Source organism: Colletotrichum aenigma (assembly GCF_013390185.1).
Source record: "Colletotrichum aenigma strain Cg56 chromosome Unknown KSG_Cg56_contig01, whole genome shotgun sequence".
NCBI lineage: Eukaryota > Fungi > Ascomycota > Sordariomycetes > Glomerellales > Glomerellaceae > Colletotrichum > Colletotrichum aenigma.
The window spans coordinates 2396781-2421274 of record NW_023500907.1 but is presented as its reverse complement, the minus strand read 5'-3'; the positions used below and the strand labels follow the sequence as shown (position 1 = coordinate 2421274).

The following is a 24494-nucleotide window of genomic DNA, read 5'->3' as shown; positions in this document are numbered from 1 at the left end:
AGTCTTCAAGATTGCGATATCAAGCAATTGAGTCAAAAAGAGTGTTTATAATCAGGACCTGAGAAAGGAAGGTAGGATTGTAAGACAACAAAAGTCCCAAACCTCAAGACGATGACTGAATTGATGATGCTTCAATTGGACGCCGTGGCTGTCCAGTCATCCACGGTGCATCTGGGGAACCCTTTCCCAGTCCAGGGGACCCGCTACCGGGCTAGGTTGCTTATCGATACGCAGAGACCCCTGCGCAACTAGCCACAGTGGAGGGCCTTAGGCGTGCGCCGGATCCGATTTTGCGCATGATGGCGGACGACCCCTCCCTCCCACGCCGCTCAGCGCAGACCTAGACGTCCAATCCTGTGAGTCAAATTCGAGGAAGTGCTGCCAAACAGACCGCCGAGTCATAATTCCCTGCCCCTCATCGGGAAACCTCTGTGCTCTTATTTTTTCCCACCTGGTATTTGGACATAAGTTGAAGCCCCTCTCCCTCGGGCTTCTTCACCACAATATCCACCACGTCCAGATCAATATTTCTGCGAGCACTCCGCGTGCGCCCTCCAATCCTCAGTCCACGTCCAATTGTCCGTTCTTGTCGAAGTCTTCGACCTTTTCACCAGACACGTGCCACCATGGCTACCGACAGCGGACGCGGAAACCCCAGTACGCCTACCCCTCCATACACCCCCACATTCTCACGATGCCTTTTCCCACCCCGCGCATCTCGTTAGCCGTATGATTCGACTTTGAAGCTGATTGTGTGTTCTTGTATCTTCTAGTCGGGGCCACTGAGGGCCTCAAGGAGGAGGTTCCTCCCCCTGCCTCGAACGAAACGAAGGCTCAGGTCGCCGCGACCGCCGATACCCATGCTGCTGGCCAGGACGCCGGCGCCGCCGCCGGCGCGGAGCCGAAGGTGAAGACCGAGAAGGAGCTGAAGAAGGAGCGCGCGAAGGCCGAGAAGGCTGCCAAGTTTGCGCAGAAGCAAGCTGCCCAGGCCGCGAAGGCCGCAACTGCTGCTCCTTCAAAGAAGGCCGAAAAGAAGGCCAAGGCCGAGAAGAAAGAGGAGGAGGCTATCCCTGAATACGTTGAAGATACCCCGAAGGGAGAGAAGAAGCGCCTCAAGTCTCTTGAAGATCCTCACTTCAAGGCTTATCACCCCGAGGCTGTCGAGAGCGCCTGGTATGAATGGTGGGAGAAGGAGGGCTTCTTCAGTAAGACGCAAATGGGCAGATGAGGAATTCTGAGCTGACCGCGACAGAGCCCGAGTTCACGGCCGATGGCAAGTGCAAGCCTGCGGGCAAGTTCGTCGTTGCCCACCCCCCGCCGAACGTCACTGGTGCTCTGCATCTTGGTCACGCCCTTGGTGATTCGCTCCAGGATATCATGATTCGATGGAACCGCATGTTGGGCAAGACGACGCTTTGGCTGCCCGGTTGCGATCACGCCGGTATTTCGACGCAAAGCGTTGTCGAGAACATGCTCTGGAGGAGAGAAGGAAAGACCCGTCATGACCTGGGCCGTGAGGACTTTGTCGACAAGGTCTGGACCTGGAAGGGCGAATACCACGACAAGATCAACGCTGCTCTCCGAAAGATGGGAGGAAGCTTCGATTGGAGCCGTGAGGCTTTCACCATGGACGCGAACCTGTCCGCCGCTGTCGCCGAGACTTTCGTCAGACTCTTCGAGGAGGGTACCATCTACCGTGCCAACAGACTTGTCAACTGGTCTTCCCGCCTGACCACTGCTCTGTCAAACCTCGAGGTCAACAACAAGGAGCTGACAGGCAGGACACTGCTCGACGTCCCCGGCTACGAGAAGAAGATCGAGTTCGGTGTCATTATCCACTTCAAGTACCCCATTGAGGGCTCCGATGAGTTCCTCGAGGTCGCCACCACCCGTATCGAGACGATGCTGGGTGACTCTGGTATCGCCGTCCACCCCGAGGACCCCAGATACACGCACCTGGTTGGAAAGAGGGCCAAGCACCCTATCATTGAGGGCCGCTTCCTGCCCATTGTCGCCGACACTTACGTCGACAGGGAGTTCGGTACTGGAGCCGTCAAGCTGACCCCCGCCCACGACCCCAACGATTTCAACCTTGGTCAGAAGCACGGTCTCGAGTTCATCAACATTCTCACCGATGATGGTAACATCAACGAGAACGGTGGCAAGTACCAGGGCCAAAAGAGATTTGACGTCCGTTACGCCATCCAGGATGAGCTCAAGAGCCTTGGCCTCTACGTTGACAAGAAGGACAACGCCATGACCATTCCCCTCTGTGAGCGCTCCAAGGATGTTATTGAGCCTCTGCTGAAGCCTCAGTGGTACATGAGCATGCGCAGCATGGCTGATGACGCTGTTGCTGCTGTCAAGGATGGCAGAATTAAGATTCGCCCCGAGTCTTCCGAGCGCAGCTTCTACGCTTGGATGGCCAACATCAACGACTGGTGTATCTCCCGTCAGCTCTGGTGGGGACACCGCTGCCCCGTCTACCTGGCCAAGGTTGAGGGTGAACAGTCCGACTCGTTGGACAGCAAGCAATGGTTCGCTGGAAAGACTCGCGAGGAGGCTGAGGCCAAGGCCAAGGCTGCCCTCCCCGGCAAGAAGTTCACCCTGGAGCAGGATGAAGATGTCCTGGACACCTGGTTCTCCTCTGGCCTCTGGCCCTTCTCTACCCTGGGCTGGCCCAATAAGACTAACGATCTGGCTGAGCTGTACCCTACTTCCGTCCTTGAGACTGGTTGGGATATTCTGTTCTTCTGGATCGCGCGTATGGTCATGCTTGGCATCAAGCTCACTGGCCAGGTTCCCTTCACCGAGGTGTACTGCCACAGTCTCGTCCGTGACTCTGAGGGTCGCAAGATGAGCAAGTCCCTGGGCAACGTCATCGACCCCTTGGATGCTATTTCCGGTATCTCTCTGCCGGACCTCCACGCCAAGCTCCGCACCGGTAACCTGCACCCCAGCGAGGTCCAGAAGGCCGAGAAGTACCAGAAGACGGCTTTCCCCGAGGGTCTGCCTCGCAACGGTGCCGACGCCCTCCGCTTCACCATGGCTGCGCTTACCTCGACAAGCGGCGATGTCAACTTTGACGTCAAGGTCATGCACGGCTGGAGAAAGTTCTGCAACAAGATCTGGCAGGCGTCCAAGTACGTCCTCGGCAAGCTGCCCGAGGACTTCGTCCCTCTCAAGGAGCCCGCCGCCGGTAAGACGCTTGCTGAGAAGTGGATTCTTCACAAGCTCAACACCGCCGCCAAGGACATCAACACCGCTTTGGGCGAGCGCGAGTTCCAGCACGCCACGGGCATCGTTTACCAGTACATCCTCAGCCACCTGTGCGACGTCTACATCGAGAACAGCAAGGCCATTATCCAGGATGGTACCGAGGAGGAGAAGGCCAGCGCTGTCCAGACCCTCTACACTGCTATTGAGGGTGCGCTGACCATGATCCACCCCTTCACTCCCTTCATCACGGAAGAACTGTGGCAGCGCCTGCCCCGCCGTCCCGAGGACAAGACCAGGTCCATCATGTTGGCCAGCTACCCCGTCTACAACGCCAAGCTCGATGACCACAAGTCCGAGGCCGCTTACGAGCTTGTCCTGGGTTGCTCTCGCGCCGCGAGATCGCTCATGAGCGAGTACGCCCAGAAGGAGGAGGCTAGAAGTAGGTTTTCTCACATACTATGTGTATGTCAGTCACTAACGAATCGCAGTCATTATCCAGGCACACGACGCCACCTCTGCCTCCACCATCGAGGAGCAGGTTGCCTCCATCAAGTCCCTCAGCGGCAAGGGCGTCACCGGCATCGACATCGTCGCCCCCGATGCTGCCCGCCCCGCCGGCTGCGTCGCCTTCCCCGTCGCTTCTTCCGCCTCGGTCTACCTCCACGTCAAGGGCCGCGTCGACCTCGACGCCGAGATCGAGAAGGCCAAGAAGAAGCTCGACAAGGCCCGCACCAACATCGAGAAGCAGCGCAAGCTGGTTGAGGACCCCGCCTACCAGGAGAAGGTCGCGGAGGCCGTCCAGAAGGCCGACAGGCAGAAGGTTGTCGACCTCGAGTCTGAGGCGAGGGGTTTCGAGGGTACGATTAAGCAGTTTGAGCAGCTCAAGCTTGAGTAAGCGTATGTTGCATGATGAAGTAAAGAGAGCAGATGAGAAGAAAAGAAAAGGGGCATGGTCGTCATATGAAAAGATTTCATTAGTTGTTTTTAGCACCTTGTTGACCCATGGGTAGACAGACCCAGAATACAAAAAAAGACGTTAGACATGGTATATTCAATACGTGGTGCCTTTTGACAGTAACTGAGCGACTCGCTGAAGCGATGATCGCGTGCATACATCGCACTCATGACAAATAAAGTTCATGACATATAACGTCCCACCCAGGCTCCGCATGAAGGAGGAAGCCAACTGCTCTCAGTCCAATGCAAGTCGCCTGCCTCCCACTTGCTACTTAGACAAGTGCGCCATAACAACCGACACCTCACTGCTTCTTCTTGGACGACGCGCCCTTCTTGTTCTCCTCCTCCTCGAGCTTGGCAAAGTCCTCGCGGTCCTTGCGCTCCGCGTACCACTGCCCGGCCTGCAACACCAGGACGCCGACGAGGACGAGCGCGAGGATGGTGTTGCTCGCGGCCAGGACCTTGAGGCTGTCCTCCTTGCCGAGGATGACCTCGTTGTCGTCGCCGCCGTTGTTGTTGGCGGCCCAGTTGGGGTCGTCCCAGATGCCGGCGCTGACGGAGCGCAGGCCCTTTACGATGTTTGTGATGTAGACGCCGACGCCGATGAGGTAGAGGACGAGGGAGGCGCCGTCGAAGAGGACGTTTGCCTCGGAGGGGCGGAAGAGCTTGATGAAGAAGCCGAGGAAGCCGGTGAAGACGATGATGTTGAGGAGGCGGCCGATGAGGGGCGGGGACTGGTGCATGAACTTGAGGTGCGTCTCGAGGTGGGCGTAGAAGGACTCGGGGACGGGGGCGGAGGTCCAGAGGAGGGGGAAGTCGTAGGGGAACGAGGCGAAGAGGATCCCGAGGAAGAAGCAGGTTGCTGTTGCGCGCGTGGGGTTAGCATCATTGCGCCGCGAAGACGGGGGCGGGGTTGGGGTTGGGGTTGCATGACATACGCCCAATGATCATGAAGGTTGCGAAGGAGGTTGACCCGCGGTAGTCGGAGGACCGCGTGGTCTTTGACCAATCTACCCAGCCGGACATTGCTGCGACGGTTTGTTGAGGATTTCCGAGTTTGAAGGGATTCAGTGACGCGACCAAAGATTGCGAGCGACGTATCCTCTACGGGGTGGGGAGGAGGGCAATGACGTTCGACCGCAAAATTGGGGACGTTGATGTCACGGCGCAAACGAGGAGGGGTTTTGGTGGCGGCGAGGGGTTCAAGAGGGAGGGAAGGAAAAAAGTGATGGATGCGAAATATGCTTTTCACCACGAGGAGCACGCGCGGGACGGGAGGCTGGTCTGGCTTGGTATGTGCGTATCTTTGGGTTATGTCGCGCGGGAAGCTAAGCATAGAGGTTGTGCGTGGCAGATTAGCTGCCTATCTCTGGGCGTCCTTAGTGGTCGGCTTGTTTTCTGCTTACGTAGGTCCACCCGAACAGACGGCGCCGCAATCTTTCGGAGGCGGGGGGGATGGATACGGGGATGACTCGGTCGCGGGCGCCGCGTACGGCCGGCGATTACCCCTTCGGACTTCCAGGTATTCCAGCTTTATGCTATGCGCGCAATGCCTAGGTAAATAACTAGCCACTACTTGCACAGGCTGACTCTGGAATACGACATTTTTCGGACCATTCGGAAAGCAATTGCCAAATCACGGCTGCGGGGCAGAGCGGACCTGGAAACAATTGCTTGACGGCCCAGGCCAAGCCCTTGCTAGATTTCCCCGTTCCCCATTCCCAACGGCATGCTAGCGGCGATATGGGTGGCTGGAACCGAGAATTGTTCTCGAAACATTCTGGTCCAGTTCCTCTTCCTCTTCCCGAGATGACAACCCGGAGATTGGCACTGGGCGACCTTGTCCCTTAGCCTTGTCCTTTCGGCCCGCTGTTCGTTTCGTCGCCACGGCAGGCTCGGGTGCACAACCTCTCTGTGGACAAAGCGGACGCCAGCCATGTGGCTTCCACGATGGATTTGCAATAACCCAGGCGGGACCATCGTACGAGTGACAGTGCAACTCTAGACGATCGACATGATCCTCATCTCAAAGACTTCATACTTGTGTGAACATGTTTTTGATATTGTACACGCGCACACCCTGAAACGGCTTCAGAGTGCGACACTCAAGCTATTAGCTATCTTCGATCCCACCTGGCACCACGAACAGCGGTACGCGACCACAAATTGGCACCTCCACCTCTCGCGACGTGAAACTTCCCAGGCTTACGCTGGCCCTTGAACACTTGGAAATGACGATGCGCGCGACACTACCTGCTGACGAGCTCTGCAAGTCTTCATCCCCGCCAACACGGCCAGACTCTCAGAAACGAAATGAAACCCAAAGAAAAAGAAATCCGCGTCATAGGGATGTATCCCATCAAGACTGTTCCAACTGTTTCGTCCAGAACGGAAATGGGTAGTCATATACAAGAATAAACTAGAAGAGAACAGATTAATGCAACAAAAGACTCTGCTACCGTAATAATGCTGAATTCGTCAGAAATTCCGATGAGGTATCAATGCCGAATCGCTAAGACGAGCGAGACTTCAACTCAACAACTGCCGAGAAAAGAACCACCGTCGTCGTCTCATGAGTGGGAGGAATATCCCGGGGTATAATGAGAAATCTCAAAAAAAAAAAAAAAAAAAAAAAAAACGCACTAGAAAGCGGCCGACTGCGTCAACTTCGTACTCCCGTTCTCGACGCCTTCTTGCCCAGCGTCATCTGGCTGAGGGACAACGTCCTGGCTGCCTTCTTACGCGCAGGATCATCATCCTCGTCGAGCAGATCCTCCCCGAAGGCGCCGTAGCCGTGCGACTGCTCCTCCTTCGGCGTGGCAAAGACCTCCGAGTACGAGTCATCGTCTCCGACACCAGTGCCAACGCCCGAATCTTCAGCCAAGAAACGGCGGTTCCTTGCGGCGGCATCTTCGTCGTCAGATGAGTCATGATCGAAAGCCGATACGCTGCCGAATGACTTGGCCGTCGGCGGGGGCTCCATCTGCAGAGACATGCGGCCATTGCCGGTCGGTCCCGAAATCATGTTGATGCGCCTCGTGAGCTTCTTCACCTGAGATTCAAGGGCCTGTCTAGAAGACCTCTCGGTCTCGAGGAGCGCGAGGAGCATCGTGTAATGATCCGCCGTAAAGGTCTCTGTGGGCCGGCCAGCCTCAGCGCGAGGCATAGCAGGCAAACTGGTGACGCCGCGAATAGTCGCATTGGAGGTTGGCCGGTTCATGCCGGTGTGAACGTGCAGAGAACCGACGTACGTAGGAGCTTCGCCAAAAGAGGTGTTTGATTGTGCCGAGTTGCTGTACCTCGAGCTCGGAGCACTTTGGCGCGCGACCTGCTGAAGCGTGGGATTCACAGCAGTGCTCGATTGCGAGGGAGGCACAGGCGGCGCAGGTCGACCTGGCTGGGTCATTTGGACCTGGAATCCAGGAACCGAGTTGCACAGTTGAGTGACAACGTCTTCCATACGCTGCATCCTGTTCTCCAAAGTCTCGATCCGAGTCTCGATACTGGCTGCTTGCGTGATCTTCATGCCCGCCATGACGTTCATGTGAGTCAAGTTGCCGAAAGAGAACGGTTGAGGGGGAGTGCGCATGGGGGTTTGTGCTTGCTCTATAGGGGAAACTGGGGATTCGGGCATGTCCATTGGTGCAAGTCCTGCAAATTGGTTCTCGTCATCAGGAGGATTGGTCGTCGCTGGTGACGTGTAGAAGGCCGGATCGTAACTCTGTCTCCAATACTGGATCTCATCGCTGCGTCTGCGAACGTGAGCCCTTGCTTCGGGGTTGTTGATTCCGCTCAGACTTCTGGATCGTCGCTTGTGGCCAACGTCGCTCGTAATTGCGCGGCCGATTTCCTCAGGGTCCTCGTCGTCGGAGTGGAATAGTCGGCTTCCACGAACGTGGGTGCTCGCTGGACGAGGCGACAGACCTGCCAGCTCGCCATCACGCCTAAACGGAGCGGAGTAAATTTGGCTTATTGTAGACGTAGCCGCACGTTTACGGCTTGTTTGCAACTGCGATGGGTCGACTGTAATCGAATTTCGCGCGCTCTCAATAGCCGTGATATCCTGGGGACCGATAGAGTGAGACCTTAATGCTCTGTCGTACTCGGTGATCGGCAAGGACGCCGATCGCTTGGGTTCGGACTCCTTGGTTCGGGTTAAAGCGGAAGGGTCCTAGTAGCTCGAATTAGCTTCTGTTCTGCTGAAATCAAGAAAGGTGCGATGGCACGGGAGCGGCCGCTGCCGAAACTCACGCTCTTGTGTTGGTTTTGGTTTTGGTTCGTGGGGTTGTAGGTCGACATGCGCTGCGAGTCGTACGAGCCCTGGCTGCCCTTCTTTTTGCGACCAAAAAGCTTCCCCAATGCGCCGCGCAAAGTTGACTTTTTGCGCTGAGGTCTTTCTTTGCTCGCACCGGTCTGTTCGGACGCAGCGCTGACCGTAGAGTATCTCAGGTTGCTGGACACGTTCGTTCTTCTTTGCGACTGAGGAGAATTAGAGTGGGAGTTGACGTGGGAGTTGGCGTGGGATGCGGCGGTTGGAGACGAGCCAGAAGTAGAGCCGGTTCCCGGAGGGCCAACAACGGACTCGGTCCTCGGCGGCTGTGAGACTTCGGGCTGGGGAGTCGCAACAGTTGATCCAACCACGGGCTCGGCCTGGGGAGGATTCATCATCTGCTCTCTCATGTTGCCTTCAGTTACCGGCGTAGCAATGCCGGTGCCCGGGTTGCGCATGGGAAATTCGTCGTCGATGGGATTCGGAATGGGGATTGGGCCTGATATTTTGCCACGAATGGACTGGCCCGTCATGGAACGGTTCGTGGCGCTAGGTGCAGGGGAGTTGGCCGACTTGAAAAGGCCCATGACTGAGTTGGAGGTGACCTAGGTGTGATTTTGGTTTTCTTGGGGGGGGGGGGGGGGGGGGGGGGGGGTTGTTTTTGCGGCTCTTGGAGCTGAGGGCTAGAACGAGTGTAAAAGAGGACGACGGAGGAGGGACGGTGTATATGATTGTGGTCCAGTGTAAGCCATGAGAGTGAGGCTTGTCGGGAAATGACGAGGAGGGGCAGAAACAATGCTGATGTGTGGTCCAAGAGCTAAGCCAGCAGACGGGTGATGTCCGGTGCCGAGCCGTGACAGTTCGTCTGGGATATCCAATATCCAGACAAGCAGGTAGGCAGACAGCAGGTGAGTCTGGAAATCTTGATCGGACGCCCGGAGTCTAGGCCAAGTGGTGATCTATGCTGTAACCTGATTCATGGTGCATATGTCCAGCAATGCCGCCCGTCGTCTGGGCTCGTCGGGGATTAGAGAGGTCCAGTGGCAAAGGCCCTCAACCGGCGCAGCGGCGCAAGAGGTAGGCGGAGATCGGTCGGGCTGAACGATCAAAGCACGATGAAGGAGGCGAATAACGGAGAAGAACCCACGAGGAGATGGGGGATTGGGGAAGAAGTTATGCCACTAAGAAGGGGGGACCCTAGCAGCACATGCGTCATGTATCAAAGGAGCACCCGGGCAGCTCTGCGACAGGCTGACGAGGCGGCCGGAGGAGCACGTTGATTAGAACAGGCGGTAGCGTGCCGCTAAGGCAAGGTAGGGTCGAGATTCGAGGAGTGGGAAGAAGGGGATAGGGCGAGGAGGGATAGGATGTGGTGGGATGGCGGGAGAGGGTTGAATTATACAATATGAGAGGCTGAGTTATTGGCCAAGGAGCGTGGTGGGCGCGATGCAGATGCAAAGGACGCGGTGCAGTCGGGTTGATGTAAGGTAAGGTAAATTAGGGTACCTGGCAGGCAGGGGACGGTACGGTACGTTGTGGAAAGAAGTGAACGAATGGTATGGTTGGTTGTTGCTGCTGCTGGGGGGGGGGGGGGGGGGGGGTGTGGAGGGGCTGCGGTCGGGAGGAGGAGTATTATCTGTAGGTATGTATGTCTCTCTCCAACGGCAGACGGCGCGGCACCGGGTGGGAAAAAGAAACAAAAGAGAGGAGCAGGAGAAGAAAGGGCGGGAGAAAAGGGAAAGCAGTGGCATGTAAGGAAAGCGACGGTATCGGGTCTGCGCGAGAGATGCGTGCAAGGTATCCATATCCGTACAGAATCGGCCGGGTAGCAGGTGGTAGCTACGGTCTCCGTATGGATACCTCCATTCAAGAGCAAGGTGGTTCACGAGGTACAGGACGGCATCTCGACAGGGGGTGCAGAAGAAGCTGCAAGGAACTACTGACGGGGCATTCCCGTTGCGTTGCGACACACGATAGCAGACGGAGAGAAAGGAAGAGTGACTATGGAGGAGGCAGCGGCCGGCACGGCTGTCGGACCTCAGATACGGGTGAATGGGGGCAGAGACTGAGAGAGTATCCGTAGTGTAGTCCAGTGTAATAGACCGCAGAATGCAGATTTACTAGCGGGATGAAACAAGCATGCATGCACGGCTAAGGTAGGAGGAGGATACGGACCATTGGAACGGCGCCAATGGTGCATCTAACGTGTCTAGGATACAGTATTGTTCTCCGAGAGAGGCAAAGAGGAGGGAGTACATGGAGCCTGGAGGAGAAGACGAAAGGACGGGACGAGACGAGACGAGACGAGAAGCCAGGGTGGACCATGTGTAGTCTTACTACAAGCAGTAGAAGAAGTACCCCTGCCTGCACTAGCAGGTCGGACGGAAAGTCAGTCGAGTCGAGTCGTCTCGTCTCGTCAATGATGAATGACAATGGAAAGGACACAGGTCAGAACAAGACGGCAGCCAGACAAGAGTCAAATCTTGCTGTTCCTTTCGCATTTTCCACTGGTGGGTGGTGACTGGCAAATGGCAAGTCCCCTGCTTGGCTCCTGCGTCGGGGATGGTCCTTGTTTGAGGTCAGTGCTTGGGGCGTGGAGCTGTCAGCCCCTGGTCAAAGAGGCGCTGGGGAAAGAGCCAGGGCAGGCGGGCAGGGCAGGCCACGACAGGAGCACACACCGCACTGTCGATACCACACCTCCACCGACCGAACTCGGTGTCTTTGCCCGTCCGAGGCAAGCCAGTTCTTGAACACCACCACCGGCACCCAGACCACGCAGGGGAAACGCGCAGCAAGGAAACACTGGACGGACGCAAGTGACGAAATCCAATGTCAAGAATGAATTGACATTAGCCGGAACGTGCGCGCATGCCCGTTATCCGATGATTGCGCACCTCAGTGTCTGAGTCTCACTCTCGGGCGCTCCCTCCTCGCCGTCGGAGGGGGGAAGACGTATGAGCGACGCGAGGGATGCCAGGAATGTGGGCGAGCAACACCCAGAAAACATGCACCCATATGAGGTTGATACCATCGTGTGCCTGAGCCCGTCCCTGCCCAGGCCAGGTGCGTCGATCAAGGGAACCAAAGGCGACATTCATCGAGCTACCTTACTCTAAGGTACCTTTCAATAGCAAAGTGCGAGGATGGATGCCTCGAATTGGGGGCCGATGCTGTTAGATCTTTGTCTTTGCAAAGTCAAAAAAGTATAATTGATATTCCACCGAAGAGGTAGTATTCGTACTAATACTGCGTAACTCTGTCCCAAACTCCAAAACCCCAAAACTCCAAATACTTCACACCCGTCCGTGTCAGAGCCTCAAGGCAAAACGTGCAAGCCCGCCTAAAATAAGTCATTGTGATCCACGGGCCTCGCCTTTCACCGGCTCAGCAAACTCCACCTGCTGTCCCGTCGCCAGTCCACTGCACGACTCACTCACCTTCACCTGCAGCCTGCAGTGACAGCTGTACGATGAGGAGGAGCTCGAGTGGGGTGACGCGACTGCCTCCTCCCCGTTTGTGAAGCTTTCTCTGTCTTTTTTTCCCTCCTTCTGAGCTGTCCAGTCCAGTGACCGTTTCCAACTGCCCAGCTGGAATCCACCTGTGCTCCCCCGGTCCTCCCGGATCCAATCCAATCCGGTCTGCTGGTCCGATTTTTGAGCCATGCCGCTTTTGGGGCTGTGTTTCAGTCTTCTTTCCTTCCTTTTTTCTTTCCTTTCCCATGGGGCCTGTCGAGGGAAGGTGCTCCCGCTTCTCGTCCCGCTAATGGTCCGTGTCGTTGTCGTCCAGTGTGTGTCCAGTGTTGACTTCACAATGTTCCGCATCACACCTCGACCCAACCTCACCTTGCCTAGTAGGAACAGACGCCTTTTGAGCGCGATTTTGCGGAGTGTGGGCTCTCGATGCTACCATCGCACTGTTATTACCACTCTGCGCGGATAGATTCGATTTCAACCACGCCCGCCAACCCAGCGCCTGGCGTTGTCGCTACCAAATCCCGGCTCTAACCCCGACTTGAATCGCCCAAAGTCAGCAACCACCACCAGTAAGCCTTCACCAGTCTCAGTATCAGGCTTTCCCCCCTAGTCGCTCATCATGTCAAGTCGGGGTCAAAGCCACCCTTCCCCGAGGGCTGATGGCGCCAACACCACCTTGACAATCATGTCCTACCTGCGACTGACCTCGTCGAAGAATGCACCAACGGTGCTGGAATCTTCATCCGACATGGCGTCCCATATGCCACCATCCAAGTTGCCCTCCGTCGACTAGTCACCCAATATCGTGACACGCCGCCCGGCGCCAGGGTCGACAAACGCCTTCCTCACCCCAATGGGAAGCTAGCGAGGAGTCCGGCAAACGGAGCGCTGGAATTCAAGGATTCTCTAGCCATCGGCACTAACCTCTCTGGTGTGTGTGGCCGTTGGCACTATCTCCTTTGTGGCCGACATTTGGCCTGCCACTCTGCTTCGCTGCCGCCGCTATCGAGACTGACACCGATGGCTTGATCTGACGGGCGATTCTCCAACCACCCGTTGTCTTGATGATGGCGCTAGGACTAGCTCCTCGAGAGTAACGCAAGAGATGTGATCGCTCATGTCACCGTCGAATCGCATTGCAGCCTCCAGCCGCAGACTGCAACGGAGCCTTCCTCTCCTGGGATCGCTACAACCACATGCCACGTCCTCATGCACTCACCTGCCTGCGTTTATTCTTGGAACACAACAGCTGCCGTCCAGCCGCTACTATAGCCTGCAAAGTAGACGCAGAGCAGACCCTTCACCAACCCGCCTCCCCGATAGGATACCGCCCATCACTTGTCATGTTTGGTTCTTGAGAACTACTGCATACGACGACCAGCCTCTACCACCGCACTCCATCCCTCCGACGTGCAGCTTCGCGAAGAAGGCGCCCACTAGCGCGCAGGTCGACCCCACATCGCAGACCCAAGAGGCTAAAACACCACATGGCCCAGAGGCCCACGTCCAACGAGCGCCGCCCCTATTGTCTGATGTTGTCTGCCTATTCAAATATCCCGGCTCCTTAGGCCAGATCTGGAGGCCATATGTCGACCGCTTCGGGACCCGGACAACCAAGACGCCAGATCCCCGTATCGACAACCATTTGCTCAATCAACCTGTCCCTCAATGACTCGCGAGTGACTTCCAGGCTCTGGCAGTGGTTGTTAGAATGCCACATGGCAGAGCTACTCCAATGAGCGGTTTTTTTTTGACTACGATGCCCTGCCACAGCTTTTTCTTGGAGACCAAATGCCTACGAGGGGACGGTCTATCTATGGTTGACTACATTGGCATGCCAGCCAGCCAACCCCAGGCCTAGTATGCACGAATGGCACGACTTTACCGCTCAAAAGCCGCCGTGCCGTGCCATCGCGGACAACATGATGCGGTAATTGTGGCTGCAGGCGGACAGTCACGCACACGCTCACACTTTGTCCCCGCGGCACCCAATACAACCCCGACCCAACACGAATTCTCGTCGCGCGTCCGGCCACAGTTTGATCGGCTCGCTGAGTGGGGTCCCCGGCGGAGCATCATATAGCGAGGCACCCGACTTATGATCTCCCATCACCTGAAGGCTCGGCGACGCCATATTGATCGAACATAAGATGCGGCGCCGCCGGCAACTTCGAGCAACACCTTGTCGTTCCCCGACTGCCACCGTAAGGTGTTTGTCAGTGCTCTTCAGGCTGCCGGGGCATATGTCTCATTGAGGGTTCAGGGCCCCGGAAATGGAGTTGTCTCATAATGACGGGGACGAACCGTTCAGCCGGGTACTAGTGTAGAACGGAGGACGATATCATTGTGCTTCACACAAGTCGTCTCGGTCCGCCCGACTAGACACCACGTTCGTGGTAAGATTTGCGTCACAATAGCCTTCAATTTCGAAAGCCAGCTGGCGGACAAATAGCCCCGATATGCCACCAAGAGGGGCCACGTCCGGGCGCGGCACGCGCGATCATTCGGCAACCATAGATCCGGGAGACATCTTCTAGCCTCAACCACGTTGTAGTGCATGATGGAGCGACTGTTGGGTCTTCTGCGATGCATGCTGCCACTAACAAACTGCCAATAACAAACACTCAAGACGCACGAACTTGGTGCACAACATCAACAAACAAACGGTTCGCGGAGAGGGGATGATTGTCCACTGTTTCGCTTCTGCAGCGGATCCTGCATCATATCCAAGACGTCGACAGGACCCCAACAAGAGGCAAAAGATGGCATCTCACGCCTTGGCGTGAGAAAGATTGGCTCCTTGCTGAAAACTCAATGGCTGCGGCTGACACTGAGTCCGCCGCATACTCGAGAGTTTTGGGAAATGTACCCTCCACAGCCCCAACAACACCGCAAAATCCTACGCACAAACTGGACGGAGAGCAGCCAAAAAAACGCGTTCAAGTCGAGCAACACCACAGGCCCCTGTCCTCGGTAGGAGAATTTGGCGGGTCTGGCCACGCAGGACAAGGATTGCACAGACGACAAAGGTAACCTGAAACATAGAGACAAGGGTTGCTTCTTCGTCTGATCAGTGACGGCTGACATCTGCGGTCCGTCCACAGTTCCCTCTGGTCTTTTTTTCCAATCGGTCGACCCAAGAAATCTGGGCCCTGGCGCCTATCAACTTGCATCAACGGACACTCCCTACCCCGTAATCCTCAATTGGTCATGGACGAGCATTGGTTGGCCGCGGGTGTGCTGTAAATTCTACGATACGCCACGCCAAATGCACACACAATGCCGCCTGTTCCCTTTTGGGAAGCCGTTGGAGACGGGGGTTCCAGGGCGTCGCCGCGCATAAGAAGCCATCCCAGCTCGTTCACGGCCCTTCCAGACGGTCCACGATACCGAGGAAGCCGGTTCGTCAGTATTCTAGATCGTCTGGTCTCTTGCCGCGAATGATGTTCTTTCGTCGCATAAAGGTTGACATTGAAGGCGGCCTGCATGGAGGTGGGCCATGCGTTCTCACCAGCCACCACCATCATTAACCCGCGGCCTCCCACCATCCCAAATATGGCATCTCAAGACCCCTGGAGGGTTGACACGTCGGGATAACGCAGATCTGCATTCTCTTCGAGGAAATCCATCCATCTCTTGAGGAATGCGCTACCTCTGTTTGTATTGATGCAGCGGGTTAGCAAAAGAAAAGAAGAAACAGGCCCGAGATTTCGGGCGTTTGGTGCGGCTCAGCAGTGTCTCAGGATAACATCTGTGCAGCAGCGGTTCGCCCGCAGCCCGACACGCCAACACCCAGAAATCCTCCGACCGAGAGACAGATGGAAAAGAAAGGAGAACAAGTCTCAAACGCACTCACCTCTTGACTGTCTCCGAATCACCGATCACCGTCAGCGAGCGTTTGGGTCGCGTCATCGCCACTAGACCGCATTAACAATCATGCGCCCTTAATAGCCCAGCTGGGATGTTCCCAGACGGTGAGCTTGGTGACCTCCTGAGCTTACCGTTCAGTCGGCGCTTCTCGCCCAGGAACCCTACTTCTCCCTCGGAGTTGCTCCGTACAAGGCTGACAATGACGGCCTCCTTTTCGCGGCCCTGAAAGCCATCTACACTGCCCAGCTCGATGCCCGGGAACTGCTCCTTCAGGGGCGCGAGAATGGCGAGCTGTTCGGTTCATCCGATGTTAGCTTCATGCTGCGGCTGCGTCCCATGCTTTCACCCCCTTGCAGCTCGTGTCCACGACTTCGAACGACCCAGGGAATCCAGTCCAGAACTTACCTGAGCGTTATACGGGGTCACGACAGCAATGTCCTCGGGCTTCACGCCAGCATCAACCAAGCTTTGGGCGTGCTGCCGCACCAAAGCCGCTTCCATTTCGTTGCTCTTGCTTTCACCGTGGAGGCTGAATTTGGCCTTCTTGACGGCATCCTTGTCGTCGTCCTCGCTCTTTTCCGGGTAGTCGCCTCCCTGTGTGTCGATGAAGATGAGTGGCTCGTTGGTGTCTTCGGTATCCTGGACTTCGTAAGGCAAGTCTTTCAGGAGACGCTCTTTGACTGCTTCTGCAGCGATCAATCTTCCATCGTATAGCTCGTCTGATGGAAACCTCATGATCTTCTCATGCATGCGGTATTGTGTGGTGAGCATCCGCTTGATGGATGACCCATGCAGGGCGAGCAACCTATCAAACAGAGTCGTTTCCAACGTCATTCCCTTGATTTGTTTCTCTCCTGCTCCCTCGGCCGGAACCTTCTTCACTTTTGAGTTGAGCGACTTGATCGTCGGCGGGAGCTGCAAGTGATCGCCCGCGCAGACCGCCTTCTTCGCGGACAGCAGGGGCACCCAGCACTGCGCTTCGAGCGCCTGGCTGGCCTCGTCGATGATGACGACGTCGAACTGCTGGTCGCGGAGCTGGTGGCCGCCCGCTCCGTGCAGTGTCGCAAGGACGACCTTGCTCTCGCGCACGAGGTTGCTCACGCAGCGGCGCTCGCGCTCGCGGAACTCTTTCCGGAGCTCCTTGAGCTCGCCATAGATTTGGCGTCGCTCGCGGCCGTTGTGCGTCTTCTTGATGGAGGCCTGCTTGGCGTCCATCTCGGCGCGGACGTCCTTGACGATGGCGCCGGCTTCGGAGGTCTGGGTGAGCACGTCGAGGGAGTGGGCGACGACGCTGGGGAGGAGACGGGCCGGGTGACCGAGGCGGAGGATGGGGATCTTGTGAGGTGCCAGGCGCTCGACGATGTTGTCGACGGAGATGTTTGAGGGACCACACACGAGGATGCGTAGGTCGAGCTTGAGCATCTGGAGGATGAGCTCGATCAGTGTGTGGGTTTTGCCAGTCTGTCCAGTGTCAGTTTGTGCCTTCAGGTGAGGGGGGCGGAGGAGGCTCACTCCTGGAGGCCCGTGAATGAGTGCGACTTCTCTTGACGCGAGCGCGAAGCGGATGGCGTCCTTTTGCGAGTCGTTGAGCGAGGGATCGATCCATTGGATCTTGGAAAGGTCCGAATCGGACGCAAGATCTGAAGGCACGGGACTCGGGCTCGAGAGGCCGAAGAGCACGCGCATGAAGGAGCTGTTCTCGGCCTCTGTCATTTTCTCGAGCTTCTCCATGGTAAGGTTCATTCTGTGTCTCGTCAGCCTGATGCTTTCACTCCCCGACTGGGACAGCCCCTCCCCCGTGCAAAGTGACATCTGATGTGAATGCCGCCCCCCCCCCCCCCCCCCGGTGGTGTGTCGGGAGTGCCAGACTCACCTCCGATAAGTGACATCGTCGGCGACCTTGACGACCCAGACGCGCCCGTTAAACTCCCTCTCCTCGCCCTTCCCCTCGTCCACCGCGATGCCGACGCTCTCATGCCTCACTCTCGTGACGACGCCCCTCGCGCCCTTGCTCTCAAGCTCCTTCACCTCCCTCTTCTTGGCGTTGCCGGCGGGCTGTTCGGACAGCAGCACGATGTCGCCCGGGCGGAGGCCGTGTTCGGGCAGCTTGCCCTCCGCGGAGGAGGACACGGCCGGGTCCGGGTTGAGCTCGAGCACGGTGCGGCCGCCGAGGCCGGTCCGGCGCGCGCCGACGACGAGGTTGGAGAGCGCGAGGCCGGCGCGCTGGAGGGCCGTGGGCGAGTGCAGGGAGACGAGGGCGGAGGATTCTGCGATCTCGGCGGCGAGCTCCGCGGAGAGGAGGGAGAGCTGGGTTGCTGCGAAGGATTGCACCGAGAGGGGTTCTGCTTTCGGCGCCATGGTTGCGTGCTTGCGTGGCTTTATTCGCCTCTGACTGTAAATTTGCTTGTGAGGGTTACAGAAGTGGGGGAAGCACGCAGAACGTAGCTGACGCTGAAGCAAGCGTCTTTGTGTGTGTGTGTGTGTGTGTGTGTGTGTGTGTGTGTGTGTGTGTGTAAGTGAGGTGGGATGTAGTTGAAAGGTTGTGAGCTGTAGGCCCACATGTGAGGTCCAGGTTTGTTTTGACGTCATCTGATAGGCTACAGTGGGAAAGTGGTTCAAGTTGGAGGAAGTGACAGCTGCTCTTGGTATATGCTCTTTATGCTTTTTTTTGCGTTTATGCACAGATTTGGTGTTCATTAGAAGCTCGTTCCTACGTATATGGTACAGATAATGATGATAGATGCAAGTCCAAACGCCTGATACCAGATCCTGGTACAATGCAAGCCAGCCCCCCTCCCGATGAAGTATGTGCATGCAAACATGATATCGAAATAGCACCAACTGAAGGTTCGTCGACGTTTACTTTTCGTTGCCGGTGGGGCCGACTACTATGACAACCACCAAGCTCACCGCCATGAGGGCGAATGCCACCATGGACACGATGATAATGGTGCCTCGGCTCGCGGGGAACTTGCCCTTCATGACCCATTGCTGGGCGCGAAAGTAGCGCTGGTATCCGAGGAAGAGGATCAGAATGCTGATGCCGAGGAAGGTCGCGCCTAGCGGCTTGCCGAGCTGGCGCAGGGTGTGGCTGCTGGAGTCAGGGTTGGAAATGGATGAGTTGAGGCGGAAGAGTTGCGTGACAGCAATGCCAATGGAGGCGAACGCGAGGGAGGTACGGAGCCAGGCGAGAAAGGTTCGCTCTGCAGGACTCTGATAAGCTATCGCGTTTGCTGCAAGCTTGGAAAGAAGAAGCACGTACCTAACGCCAAATGGTCTCGGGCCACGCTTCCCTTGTTCTCGAGCTCAATGCTCTGGAAGCTGGACAGGAAGATGGTGTACCATGGTTCCTTCAGCTGCGCCGCCCTCGCCCGTTCCTCTCGCGCGACCACAGCATCGTAGTCCTCCTCGTCCTCTTCCGTCTGCGAGGGTAGGTGGTTGTGTGTGGTGCGAATGGACTTGCGGGGCCGCAGCTCGGGCGCCGTAGCTGTGGCTATTGGCGCCGGGGGCGCGGCATTCATGCTCTGGTAGTTGCGGTCCGGGCCGCGGGAGATGATGCCGACGGTCTCATCGTGGGTGCCGTCATCCCGGGAGCGATGGCGCGGAGGGCTGGCGGGGGCGGACCTGGAGGCGGAGAGTGCGCCGCCCATTGCTTCTGCGCGGCCTCTTGCGTTCTGTTCGGCGCCGGGGTGGGCGCGTTGTCAGCAAGGGCACACACGGATGGGGTGACGGGGGCGGGAGTGGGAGTGGGAAGCTGGAGAAGGGCCAGGCGGGAACGGGAAGAAACTGGGGACAGAATTGAAGGGTCCGGGAGGGTTCTGTATGAAAACGGGGACTTCAAAGAATTGAGCGGCTGGAATGGTCGGTGACAAGCAGCGGCAGGGTGGTGGACGAGAGGTCCCGTAGTTGAAGGTTTTCGGCCGAGATGGCTAGATGCAGAGGCGAAGCGAGAGGAGACATACCTCTAGTATTTCATTGATGCGCTCGTTGGTGCTTTGCCTCCGGGAGAGGGAGCGCGGCGACGTTGGCGAGCGCTCATCGTAGGACACGCGCCTACTTAAGCCTCGCGGTGGCGGCGGTGTAGTGGATGACGGGGATTGCACCTGCACCTGGTCTTGCTGGGGATCAGATGAAAGAGGAGGTGGTGGTTGGAGAGGAGGCGCGGCGGCCGAAGGTTGTGGTGCATCATCGCCGGCGGGCGCCATCACGACCGAGACAAGGGCGACTTCTGCATGTCCCAGACCCAGATCGAAGATGGTCTGGACGATGGTGCCTCACGCGAGAACAGGGGTCGTGTGACGTGATTAGAGGCCAAAGGGAAAAAGTCGCCTGTATATAAAAAATAAAAACAAAAGAGAAGCTAAGGTTTCTTGGAAATTTTGGGGGGTCTCGAGGTGGGATCTCTGCAATCGGCAACGGGCAGTAGGTCGCGGCTGCTGGAGGTGCGTTAGGGCGGTTTTCCTGATGCACTATGCTGGAGTCCAAGTTCCCTTGCGGCACGGGAGTCGGGCGGCTGCGTCTTGAAGCCGGCAGCCGGGAGGAAACGTGGGGGAACTAGACCTAAAGGATTATACCGGCGTCTTTGGCGGCAAGAACGGGCAATCTTAGCAGAGAGGAAAGTTTGGGGAAACTGGCAAGAGCTGTTCTCTCTCAGCTTGGTGGTCTCACAATGGGACGGGCTTTCCATTCACGTGGGCTTTTTAAGAAGGGGGGACCCCATGACATAGCGTCCGACCCTCCCACCATCTTCTGGCTGGGTTGTCACTGTAACGGGCCCGGCGCTTCTGGTTGGTCGCCGACCATCTCAACCTTGGAACAGTGAGATCTGGGGGCGGGCTCCGTGATCTACCCCGCCACACCACGGGGACCAATGCCACCGCCAATCGGAATCATCAAACCCGCGTCACAACTGAATCATCTCCAGCAACACTATCAAGGGTCCTAAGAATAATAGTGTCTCTTCTATGTGACTCTGTAGTGTAAGCCCAAAGTCTGTAGCGAAATGACCAGTGTAGTGTACTATGCAGCACCTTGGTAATTACTGTGAGAGTTGCAACATGGTAGTAGCATGTCTAACCAAGATTCAGTCTCGATGACGAACTAGCTTGTCTCTAAGCAGTAGTCCGCTCATATTCATACTTGTCTTAACTCACTTCAATGGAGCGTTCTGGCGGTCTCAGCTGAAGCAGGAACATGCCCTACTTATGGCCTCAAGAGTAAAGATACTTTCAGGATGCTTCATCTGGGGTCCGCAATGCCCACATAGGACACGCATATACACACACATTCAGCTAGTTGCTCTTACGATCATCCAAAAGCTGGATGGAAATAACCGCGAGCGTATTGATCCCGTATCTACGTTGGGGCTCTTCTTTTGCTGGCTGGCAAGTCTCTACTCCCAGTTTGTGGGCGGTATAAGTCCGTGGAAAAAATAGACCGAGGAAAGGAACAATGAAGAGCAGACAGGCTTGGAGATGAGACGACGCAAGGCCTTGTTGTTATCTACGGAACAAATGCGTCTCGTTCCGTCGAAACTTTGAGGCCTTAGACTGCCTGCACGCAGCGTCTTGCAACTTGATTTTGGCCAATCTTCGAAGATGGGTAGGAGGCACTATTCTGGAGAAGGGCAAGTAAAGACTCGTCCAAGAATCGAGGGGCTTGGCAACGAAGCGTCTGGCTAAGTCGGTCTACATCTTCCGGGAAGTCCACGTTCTCCGGTAAAGTCAAAGCCAACCACAGAACCTATGACAGCCGGAAGGCAATGCCATGAGCGAACGGCAGCTCGAGGGAGGATCTAAGCGGCGAATGCCAATTGTGGAACTTGCCCGCACGCTCCATGATTCATCGAAGATGTATTGTCGTTGATAGTTGTTTGCCCTCGGGCAGTTCATCTCCAACTGGGGGTCGTGAAGTATGTTCCAACAGGCAGTATTTACCGTGCAACGCCTTGCCAGAAAGCCTCGAATAAGTAGTCATGGCATTGGCGGTAGTCATGGGTGGAGGAGCATGTCAGCATGTAAAGGGACACAGTCACCGACTTCCGGAGCGGACGCTCCTTTGGCCGTAACATATGCCACATACTCAAGCCGGTCAATCAGACCAACAGGGCTGAAGAGAACTGCTCTTATCCCCGATTGCCACGAGAGAGTGGTCACTCACAGACACTAGTCCTTTATCATTCATTCTCATTGAGTGTGGGCTTACTTGAAAAGCCCAACAGCATTGACTTCATCTCCATCCCCACTCCGGATCGACCGCGCGAATACATATGCAGCTTCCATGCCCTTCGGCCCATAACCTGCGCGCATGGGAGGAAAGGCTGTCTTGCCCATGTTGACGTACATCAGATACATGTGGCCGGATCTCGAAGCAGATTCGTCGCTACCGATAGCCTCCAGATAAGCCCGCCTCATCCACTCATCCACATCCGCAGGATGCATCGGAGTTTTCGTCCAGGAATCCTTGATAGGAAGCCAGGAGATGGTGGTGTGAACGAGCGTACCGGCGACTACCACATGACAGATACGGTGATAGAAAGGAACGCGCTGTGACGCCTTGACGTTAAAGGTCTGGTATTCCACCGACGAGGAAGGGAGGCGTGATAGGCCGAGATGCGCGTGCCACTCTACACCAGCCGCGCGAGGCAGCTCCTCGACTTCGACCGCGAAAAACGGGGGCACCGGCTTCGCTGCTTCGTCTTCATCGTCCGTCTCGTTCTTGACGACGGACCAGTCGGGAAGTTTCTGCTCTTTGGCAGCATCCTCGCCTCCAAGCGACATGTATTGGGGGTTGTACTTGCGGTCCCAAAGATCTGGGCCGCCCTCATCATCCTCGTCCTCGTCGCCGCCGGGAGCGTGCGCTCCCGACCAAGCTGCGGCAGCCAGATGTGCCTGACGCCGCGCGTCTGCCTCTTTGGGGGTATTGGGGAAGTATGCTACCGCACTCGTCCACAGCTGCACCTTCATCTCAGTGGCTATGCGCCAGAGATGTTGCAGAGAGAGCACAATCTGCATCTCCAGGTTGCCTGTTGTCTCCGTGGGGAGAATCATGCTGGCTGGCACGAGCGGGATCTGGCCTGCGATAGTCACTTGCCTTACGCCGCTCGCCGCCGTCTCGACCTTGCTCAGGGGCACACCGATAGCCTGGCTGTAGGGGCCGATATTCGCTGGCGCCCAGTATGACCTGCCTTGAACGTGAAGGCCGTTCCGATCCCGCTGCTCCAAATCAGGCTTGGCAGTGAAATGAATATTGATGGAATGGCCTTTGGGGAGGCTTCCACAAGAGATTGTGACGCGGGACGGGGGATTCGGGTGCTGGAACAGGCTGCCATAAATCTTGTTTATGGCAGGAAAATCCGACATCTGCCTTAGAACGATGACGGTATGCGTAATGGCGGTGGTAGGCAGCGGCGGAGTATGTCCATCTAGGAGGCCCCGAACCTGTCGAACAATGTCCTCCGTTTCTTCCTCGACTGTGAACCTCGTGCCCCGGGGCTCCTGCGGTACGACGGTCCAGTGGATATCAGTCGTAGGTGCAATAGACGCTGAAACTTGGCCGTTGCTGCCCTCGAATTCGCTCTCAGACAGCGGCACCACAGGCGGTGAATCTCGAGGTAGGGACTCCAGCAGAGCCTGAAACTTGGCGTCCAGAACATCAGGCACCCGGACCGGGGAGCAGCTTTCTCCCGTCATCTCAGGAGCAGCCTTCTCACGGACACTCGCCCCCGAGAAGCTCAACCAAGACGTTCCGCCACCCTCCTTGACGACCCTCCTGGCGGCCTCGGGCACCTCGATGGCCTTGCGGAACAAGCCCGGGGGCCCGTCGAGCACAATCGTTTCGAACTCGCCGCCCTCTCCCAGCACGGAGCCCTCGGCGGCGCCAAACTTGCGCAGCGCGCGCTTGATTCGCGCCGCGCCCGCGAGGCAACTCACCCTCTCCCAGAGGAACTCCTCATCAAGCCCCGCGCTCGCGACCTTGATGATTCTCGCGTCGAGGCCGGCGGCCGCCATGTCGTGCAGCAGTTGGGCGTCCTCGACGGTACCGGGCAGCGGAGACGGGAGGGCCGGATACTTCCAGAGATATGCCAGCGGCGTGAGGCCCAGGCGCAGGGCGACGGACTCCACGCGAGTCCTCTGGTACGTCGATAGGATGGCGCCCGCGCAGAGGGCGTTGGCTTCCGGGTGAGCTGCCATGATCGTGCGGATGAGGGGCACCATGCTCTCCGTCTCATCCGAGTCGACGGCCGTCACGGCATCGCCACCTGCGGCATGGGATGAATCATAGTCTCTGCCCTCGTACTTGGCGCCGCCACGGATGGGCTGGCGGTAGAGTGGCAGTCCCGTGGCGTCGGCGTAAAGGGGGATGACCTGGTGTCCGACGGTCTGGTACATGAAACTGTTGAGGTCGGCGTCTTGGCCGGCAGCTCCTTCCCGAGCATCCTCTTGCTGGTGCTCCTCCGGCTGGTGTTGCCCGGCGGCATCCTCTACGTGACCATCACCATCATCATCACCACGAGGCTTGAAGATGAGGGTATCACCCTGGGCCGAGCGCGCGGCGGCGTCGGAACCGGCGCTGACGGGGGCGGCGGGGAACAGGTTAGCAAGAGCCACGAGCCGATGGCCGTTCCTCTGGCAGTGCAGGGCAGAGAAGAAGCTGTCCTTGCCACCCGAGACCAGGGCGATGACATTCAGTTGTTCAGATGACAT

General features: G+C 57.1%; 6 protein-coding genes across 6 annotated transcripts; 1 reads left to right on the top strand and 5 right to left on the bottom strand.

Moving 5' to 3' along the window:
* Positions 1-626: 626 nt before the first annotated feature.
* On the top strand, positions 627-4114 carry CGCA056_v000649 (Valine--tRNA ligase; the record flags this gene model as incomplete). Its single annotated transcript, XM_037315910.1, has 4 exons — positions 627-657; positions 774-1205; positions 1253-3658; positions 3708-4114. 4 exons carry the CDS (start codon positions 627-629, stop codon positions 4112-4114), a joined length of 3276 nt encoding a protein of 1091 aa, XP_037185946.1.
* A 364-nt stretch (positions 4115-4478) lies between these two features.
* On the bottom strand, positions 4479-5202 carry SHR3 (Secretory component protein SHR3; the record flags this gene model as incomplete). Its single annotated transcript, XM_037315909.1, has 2 exons — positions 4479-5038; positions 5115-5202. The coding sequence occupies 2 exons, from the start codon at positions 5200-5202 to the stop codon at positions 4479-4481; spliced, it is 648 nt and encodes a 215-aa protein (XP_037185947.1).
* A 1636-nt stretch (positions 5203-6838) lies between these two features.
* Positions 6839-9033, bottom strand: CGCA056_v000647 (uncharacterized protein; the record flags this gene model as incomplete). The annotated part of the gene is made up of 2 exons (XM_037315908.1): positions 6839-8347; positions 8428-9033. 2 exons carry the CDS (start codon positions 9031-9033, stop codon positions 6839-6841), a joined length of 2115 nt encoding a protein of 704 aa, XP_037185849.1.
* A 6449-nt stretch (positions 9034-15482) lies between these two features.
* On the bottom strand, positions 15483-18147 carry hcs1-1 (DNA polymerase alpha-associated DNA helicase A; the record flags this gene model as incomplete). The annotated part of the gene is made up of 6 exons (XM_037315907.1): positions 15483-15573; positions 15776-15836; positions 15921-16080; positions 16195-17250; positions 17302-17533; positions 17663-18147. The coding sequence occupies 6 exons, from the start codon at positions 18145-18147 to the stop codon at positions 15483-15485; spliced, it is 2085 nt and encodes a 694-aa protein (XP_037185850.1).
* A 501-nt stretch (positions 18148-18648) lies between these two features.
* CGCA056_v000645 (uncharacterized protein) lies at positions 18649-19994 on the bottom strand (the record flags this gene model as incomplete). The annotated part of the gene is made up of 3 exons (XM_037315906.1): positions 18649-18992; positions 19052-19463; positions 19752-19994. The coding sequence occupies 3 exons, from the start codon at positions 19992-19994 to the stop codon at positions 18649-18651; spliced, it is 999 nt and encodes a 332-aa protein (XP_037185942.1).
* Positions 19995-21989: 1995 nt separating this feature from the next.
* On the bottom strand, positions 21990-24494 carry mug71 (Diphthine--ammonia ligase; the record flags this gene model as incomplete). Its single annotated transcript, XM_037315905.1, has 1 exon — positions 21990-24494. The coding sequence occupies one exon, from the start codon at positions 24492-24494 to the stop codon at positions 21990-21992; it is 2505 nt and encodes an 834-aa protein (XP_037185943.1).